The sequence below is a fragment of the Ceratosolen solmsi genome, unplaced genomic scaffold (assembly GCF_000503995.2).
Source record: "Ceratosolen solmsi marchali unplaced genomic scaffold, CerSol_1.0 scaffold1, whole genome shotgun sequence".
Taxonomy (NCBI): Eukaryota; Metazoa; Arthropoda; class Insecta; order Hymenoptera; family Agaonidae; genus Ceratosolen; species Ceratosolen solmsi.
In genome coordinates this window covers 949,035-957,201 of record NW_011948415.1, presented here as the reverse complement: position 1 = coordinate 957,201, position 8,167 = coordinate 949,035, and the positions used below count along the sequence as shown (strand labels likewise).

At 50.0% G+C, this 8,167-nt stretch overlaps 1 protein-coding gene across 1 annotated transcript in view; it reads left to right on the top strand.

Annotated features, from left to right (window-relative positions):
* The first annotated feature begins 5,134 nt into the window (after window positions 1–5,134).
* The window catches only part of LOC105369035 (homeobox protein B-H2), a 36,129-nt gene continuing 33,096 nt past the window's right edge, over window positions 5,135–8,167 (top strand). Inside the window, exon 1 of the mRNA XM_011508277.1 lies at window positions 5,135–6,213. Within this exon, the coding sequence (XP_011506579.1) occupies window positions 5,661–6,213 (553 nt within the window). The 5' untranslated portion in view covers window positions 5,135–5,660. The remainder of the gene's footprint in view (window positions 6,214–8,167) is intronic.

Below are 8,167 nucleotides of genomic sequence, written 5' to 3'. Positions count from 1 at the left end.
GGTGCAATTCTTAAGAGCAGACTTTTTCTCTATCCTTGCCAGCAGATAAATATAAGTTAAAGGAATAAGAAGTGGGAATTTTATGTTGTACTTATGTTAATGTATTATTAATCGAGGTATTTAATAACAAGCTGCTGCATGCGTATTCAATAACATCATTGCAACTATAATTAATTTTACGTATTTAATTGCGCGAAGCATCTAAAGTATTTGTATAATCCAATTGTGCAACTATTTGATAAACAATAGTAAGCAAAAAAACTTAAACGAACGTTAGAATCTTGCATTTTTTTTTATAATTTTGATATTAAAAATATGCAAAAGCGTAGTATGTACGAGTAATTTCTAATGGTTTTAATTAACAAGTGGCTATTAATCAGTCCGGATGTCAAACCAATCTGATAGAATAAAACGGGAGAGAGAGAGAGAGAGAGAGAGAGAGAGAGAGAGAGAGAGAGAGAGAGAGTGAGGGAGAAGGGAGAAATGTGTACATAAAAGCTAAAACATTCATATCGTACTTAAGATACAACCATCAGATTTTCAAATTCTAATCCTACCCGTACCCACTCTTATGTGTATACATACATTACAGAGTTGCAACTGCAATAAAATATGTACTTTTCACTTGGCTATTTCGATATCCCCTCTTTCTCTGACCTTCCTTCTCCTTCGCGCACTCTTTCTCTTTCAAGCTCACTCAAATCTACACGACCACCCCTCATGTATATTTAACGATCGAAAGAACGTTTCCACTTTTGCAGCGGTAAGTCGCACGCGCGCGCAATAAATGCACATGGTGCATTTATGCACACGTACGCGCAGCCCAACCAAGTTCTCGGTTGACTTACAACTACCACTACGATTATGGCAAGGAACACGGGCTATGATAAACAGGATAAGTAAAAAAAAAGGGCGGCAATGAACAGATGTACGTCTATCTCTTCCAGTGCTAGATTTATAATAAGATCTTATTAACTCGCAACATGTAATTAGACTTTCAAACGTTGAACGAAAGTTTTTTTTTTTATTGTTTTTTATTTATTTATTCGTTTATTGTTTATTATTATTATTATTATTTTTTAAGAGAGTATCGACGATAACTACAGCCTTGTTACTTTTTAGAATTAGCCGTGTAAAAGTTAAGGCGATGCATGCCAACGCGATAAAATATACAATTGCCGTGGTCGAGTAATTGCCTGCATCGAGAGTCCGTTAAAATAAACAAGGTCGCCTCTCAGGCATTTTTGCAATTGATTTCCAATTATCGCGCGACTCCTTACTTTCCTTCGCCACGACCCAATAATCGCTCGCTCCCTAACAAGCCCCCTTAATCACGCGATTATGCCAAACCACATAACCACGCCCGTCGGCGCAAATGCCCGGCAAGAAAGGTTGCATCCCTCAAGCCGACCAAGGATAGTTCCAACACTTTGGATCTGTTCGAGGTGAGGAAACGGCAATGGGAGTAACACGCGATAAGAGGTGTAAAAGCCAGCTGGTTTTCGGTTTTCTTCAACCGAGCCCTCAGCATGGAAAGCTGGCGAGGCAATTACGGTAAGGCCGCCACGGCCACTCGCCAATGCCAATAAAACTCTCTTCCCTCATATGCTAAATCGACATCTCGCAATAATGAACTCGAAATTAATGTAATTCCCACTATAAAGGCATGTGTGGTTTTGCGTGATTGTGCGTGGTTGTGCGTGGTTGTGCGTGTAAGTGCGTGTAAGTGCGTGTAAGTGCGTGGAAGTGCGTGTCTCGGGTCGGACCGGACGGAAGCGCGCCCCGGGAATAGGCGGCACTTGGGTTTTTGCGGGCTACGTGTGTGTCACGCCTTCGCGTCTGCATTACAGGCTCCGCTGGGACACCGCGCATTGCCGCCGATCGCGTAACGCCCGCGCACAGCGTCAATCGGCCCAACGAGGACTTTCCAGCTGCCGGCCGACATTTCGAGTTTGGCGCCGCGGGCCGCCCTCATTAGCTCAATCACCCCTTCTTTCCCGTGACTGCGGCTCTCCGGCGTTTTGTGCCGTCGGTGCCAACGGTGCCACGCAATTTGAAAATATAGGTAGAGTTGCGTGGCGATTTGACGATTGGAAGCGAGCGATGGGAAACGAGCGTTTCGAGGAGAGGTTGATTGATAGATTAAGTACGCTGCTTTCAATGGCCACTACTGCCGATGCAATTTACCCGCCCATCTTCGTATTCACTGAATATTTATCAATTGTAAATTTCTTGGTAATACTGCAAACGACAATAATCACGAATCGTAGTGATTTGTATACGCGATTGCCATTTTATTAATATTTAATTCGTAATAGCTCCGAGCGCTTACTTCATAGTCGCAGTAAAATTATCATTTGAATTTGACAATTCTTTATCAGGTTGTAGGCGATTGAACAAGCATTTAATTTATAATTGCCGGTTAAATTTCCGCAAGTGTGTAAAGCAAATTTTATTACTGTAGCTGCTAGTTTGAATTGCATGAAATCGCGTCGCCTATTGCCGTAAGCGCCTACATCCCTTTTCTCAAGCATTAAAATCGTATTTTTAGATGCTTATTAAACGTATTAATTGCCCTGCGCTCGGTTGGCATTAAATCACGGACGGGCATAACTCGGAGTATCAACGTATCAAGGTCGTAATGGTCACGAACGTAATCGAATGTATCAAAAGTTCTTCAATTATATAGTAAGAAATGGCAAATGGCGAGGAGTGGACACTCTAATAATACTAAGTGATACGACCTCGTGTGACCTCTTTGTTCCTCGTCATACGTCGTCACTTTATTTGGACACTCGCTCTCAATGTTTGCCCATGCCTCGGCCAGTCGCTCTCCTTTTTCATGCAACAAATTAAAAAGCGAGGCCCTTATCTTGCGCCACATGATGCTTAAAGCGGCATTGATATGCAATCGGCCCGAACTAGCCCACTAGGCTAACACGCTCGACGCGCCAAAGATATTTTATGTTAATTAGGCCAAGAGCCAGCGGAGCGTGCGTCTACTTTACACAAAGTGCCATATGGGCATGTGCGACAAAGACGACACGCGCCCATGCGTATGCGTCGACACAGGCCTCTATCTGTGACCAAGATCGGACACCCCCAAATTAAATGATGTCGCCACCCCTAATTTCGATAATTCCACTCATTCTTGCCTACTGTCTCGCGGCTAATTTAATTTCATCGCTGCATCTGCAGTGAACCAAATCGCTCCTGCTCATTCGGGTCTGATGCATCACTCTTATGCTCACCAGCTTGCCAGGCCAAATGTATCATTAGCGGCTCGTTTCTGTCCACGTCGTCCTCTATGTTAAAACAGAGAGAGAGAGAGAGAGAGAGAGAGAGAGAGAGAGAGAGAGAGAGAGAAACAGAGTAGAGAGTAATGATAGTAGAGAAAGAATGAGAGCTATGGAGTGAGGGGGGTGGGGGAGAGTGGGAGGGACGGGGCAGTCATCGCTGTACTCACGATGACCGAAATATACCGAAATATACCCCAGCACCGAAATAGGCAATTTTTCCCTCTTGGAGATGTGGTGAGTACGCGCGACCGTTGGGCGGACTTTCACGAATTAGCGGACATTCACGAGTACGATGGAATTTTACAAATTACTATGGGCCGTGTGATCGTATCTCTCGACAACTTGAATCAACGAACGAAAAAGTTTCTGCAGCCAGCGGGGCTTATTATTATAAATAATAAGTGGCATGAATGTAAATCCGAAAGAGATTGGTGATCTTTGTTGATATGCATTATAAAAGGTAAATAATGGAAAATAATAGAAAGCGTGAGTCACGTACGTGCAGATGGTCAAGATCGCCTTCATAGTTCAGTGCTGCTTGACAATGAGGGCGTCATCTTTCACCGATTCGCGCACTACTATACATGCAGGACCGCATCGAATTATTAATGTGGTTAATGACGTTGTCATTGTGTGACGGAAAGCCGGACAATTCGATAGCACGCTACGGCTCTTGCACCAGTCGAGCCGAGCTGAGCCGAACCGAGCCGAGCAATCAGAAAGTCAACGATAAGGAAAATAAAGGATTCGTACGTGATAAAAGAGTCAAAAGCCCATGTGCGCATGCATATACGTGAGTAGCAGTTGTAACGACTGTGGCATTTAATTTTATAAAGAGGTCGAACGCTCGGGCACTCGGCTCTTTTTAATTAAAGGAAAGGGCGGTTGTACGACGTCCATATAGATTTTCAAGAGCATCGATTTCGTCCACAATAATAGCGTTCTTGGGCTGCGCGCGCACAAACGCGCACATAGATACGAGTCGTTGCAGCAAAAAGCCAGTTGCTCTTTAGCTCCTTAGCAGCAGCTCGCTCGTCTACCCATGCACGAAGAAAAAAGACGAGAGACGGACAGAGAGAGAGAGAGAGAGAGAGAGATAGGGCGATATGGAGGGCGGGAGGGTGAGACGGTGAGAGGGAGAGAGCTAGTTGGAAGAACAAAAGCGAATAAAGCTGGCGGGGCAGAGAAAGCAAGGATTTGGAGGAGCACGATTCGAGCTATGGGATTCGTTAAATCGTAGGGGGAGCGAGCGAGCGAGCGAGCGAGATAAAAATGCAGAGCCTGCGAAGTAGAAGGAGAATTCGGTACGGACGACTCCCTCGTATCAGCCCTCTTTCTACTCTCCGGCGGCGGCACACCAGCGCAATTTCCTTTCCCGGTCCACGCTCTCGCGCTCCCTCTCGCCTCGCCTCGGCCCCTGTCGCTTTACCACTTCTCCCACTACGAGCGCCAGCCGGTCTGCTCCAACCAAGCTGGCGCGCGAACCAAATAGAACAGCCGTAGCGTCAAGTGCACCCTTCGCTCTCCCGATCATCCGCGCGGCTTGTCCCCCACCCCCCCAAACCCCACGGAGCGGCGCCGTAATGAAAGATATTAACTACAATTTTATATCAAATTACCGCTGAAACACATTCGGAATTGCCGGGGCGTGTCCTTGGGGCGAGGTGCCGGATTCGCCGCTCCGGGCCCGGTGACGCGGTCCCATTGGCCCGCGAGCGACACGGGAGGGGATACCGATGGGCGTGGCCGGAGCCACTTTGACATGGCCGACCGGCGGGAGCGCGGGCCTCGCTGCGAGCGTCGGCCGCTCTCGTGTCTCAGTCGCGTGGCGAAGTTAGCGAGGAGAGGAGGCCGTCGATGCACCGCGCTCGCACCAGCCCGAAGCCAGAGCGAGTAGAGCGTTGAGGAGCCGCGGGCCCGATTATGCCCAGCTGACGCGCGCCATGTACCCTGGGCACGTGACGTCCGGATGACTCTTGTGCGACCCGTGCGGTGGGTCTCGTTAAGTGGGCCAGCTCGGGCGCCGTCAGGGCCCCGTTATTATTGATCAGTGCCCGTGGCCCGGAAGTGCGCGTTCCCGCTCGCGGTGCAGATCGACGGTGGCCAACGAGCGAGAGAGCGCGAGAACGACGTTTAGCTAGTGCCACGTGCGGCTAATTGGCCGAGGCATGCTGATGCGGGGACATCGATCGGTGGATATTAGCTGATCGGCCCTGGGAGAGCTCGACGACGAGGAGGACCGAGGCATCGATCGGCGACAAGATTCTGTCTCCCGGCTATCGAGCGAGTCCTGGGCTGCCCGCGACAGAGGCAGCCGCCCCGTCGGCAGCTGGAGCTGGCCGCGACACCCTAAGCCCCGAGATGACGGTCCATCATCATCGACCGAACCACCACGTGGCCGCGCTCAGTGGCATCGCTCTGGCCAACGGCGCCGGGAACGGGCTCAATCTTAGCCGCATGTCCGCGAACCTGGAGGCGCACCGTGGTCTCGATGGCATCGTCGAGAGGAACGGCCTCGGCCTCGAGAGGTTGAGCAACGGCCTCGACTCCCGCAACCCAATCGGCCTCGGCATTAGTCTCCACGCCGGTAGCGCCAGCAGCAACAACAATAACAACAACAACAACAACAACAACAACAACAACAACAACAGCAATAACAACAATAACAATAATAGTCTCGAGAGGGGAGACGCCTCGACGACGATGCCTCACAGATCGAGATTCATGATCACGGACATACTTGCGGGAGCGTCGAGCCCCTCGAGCCTACAGAGCCAGGAGCCACCGGCCAGTCCACCCTCGACGCCTAGGGATCTCAGTATCAGGCATCAGTCGAGATCATCGCTGAACAATAGTAACGTCGACGAGGATAGCGACGCCAGTCATCACGACACCGTCTCCGTCTCCTCGAATGGTGAGTCGTAGCACGACGCCACACAGCTCTGGCGAATCTCCCGGTCGGACCGTTCGTTCATCATCGTCGTTATCTCATTCCACCAAGCTGTCGCCTACACTTCCACGACGCCTCTTTATTAAAATCCGCGAGTGCTCCCCCCTCGGTCACTAACAGTCCTCGTTTTTCCATTATAATGAAGTTGTAGGATTCATCCAGCATGTCCTCTCTCTCTCTCTCTCTCTCTCTCTCCCCCTCTCTCTCTCTCTCTCTCTCTCTCTCTCTCTCTCTCTGCCATAAAATACAATAAAATTTACAATAAAGTTACTCCGAGTGGCTTAGGTCGCGTTATTAAGTCGATCGGGACTGTGCATCGAGGCTCCATAACAATCGCCAACCCGTTATACTGTGTAAACGTCACGTTGATGCTGCGCACAATTATAATCCTTTGGCAAAAGAAAAGAAAAAGAAAAAGAAAAAAAATGATGATGGTATTAAAATTGTAAATTGGCAAAAGACCGTAAATCATCGGGATATCCGAAACTCATCTAAAAATACATTTAAGGCGCAATTTATCCAATAGTCGCGTCGACGCCCAAACTAAGGATAATTCGTAATGTTCCGGGTGCTAGCGCGCGTAAAAGCACGTCCACCGAGCAAAAACTAAAAGCCAGAGGCAAAAAATGAATGTCAAGCCTCGATCACTCGGTCAGCTACTCGGCGACTCTCCTACATCGAACGTCCGCCTTGTTCGGTGGGCCTGTCGGAGGGGCCGGGGGGGCGGGGGCGGGGGGGGGGGGGGGGGAGAAGAACGAGCCGCGGGCCCCGTAAAAAGAAAAGAAATTAGTCATCCCGGTTAATTGATTGTGCGAAAGCCCTGCACGAATGACGCCTCAACTTTCGTCCTCTCTCATCCGTTGCCCCGTCCTCTTCGTCCGCCTGCCCCCGGAGCCTCGCATCACCATGCGAATCGTCGTCCACACAGACACACAATCCAGGGAAACCGGATGTTGGCCGAAGAAGAAGAAGGAGGAGGAGGAGGAGGAGGAGGAGGAGGAGGAGGAGACAGACCGAGATGGACAGATCCGTCGGCCATGCGAATGCCCCTCGTGTCAGGTCGACGGCTACGTCACCGATGTAGGACTCGCCGACTCTAATTATACCAACCCTCGTTTGTTCCATTTATCTTCCCGGCGCGGCCTTCTATACCTGGGACTCCTGCGAGGTTAGCTCGCGCGTGGCCTCCTACGCTACCGCTCGTGCCTTTAGTACAAAGTTGCGCGCCCGGCGCGCCGATGATTAAAGACGAGTCGACTTTTAAAGGACCATTAGGAGGCGCCGAGCATTAGGCCAAGGCTGAAAACGGTGATCGAGGGAGAGGGAGATACGACCAATATTACCTGATTATTACCGTCGCCTAATGCTGTAGCGACGAAAGGCTAGCGCGTTCTCGACTTTACCGGGACTGCCCTTCCTTTTCCGCGTATGACCGCTCAACGCAACGTGTCCTTTACAGTCAAGCGATGGTCCGTTTAAGCTACGCGCCCATCCACGGCCTTGATCCGTGAGCCGTGTAATTTGGTCGGGTCCTTTCGTTAGAATTTGAAACGGCTAGGTGGACGTCGAGCGCGTCGAGACAATGCGCCGCTGGACCGTGAGTCGCTGGACGGTAATCTTATTTCTCGATTTCTCGATTATTTTGGAATCGGTCCTGGCTCGGCCTACCTCCTCCGCTCCTCCCGTTACCACGGGTGCGCAATGTCACACGTCCAACGCGTAAGCGGCTCGCGACCGTTGCAGTCGTCCCATTAGCCGAGCCTAATGGACCGAGGAATGAACCTCATCCTTATGGTAACAGACAGGTCGTGTGCCCAGTAATAATACGCAATCCCTTCGATTAAGTCTGGCTTATTACATCGAGCTTACACCCCCACCCCATTCCTCCCCGCAACTGAGAAATGGGGGGGGGGGCGCT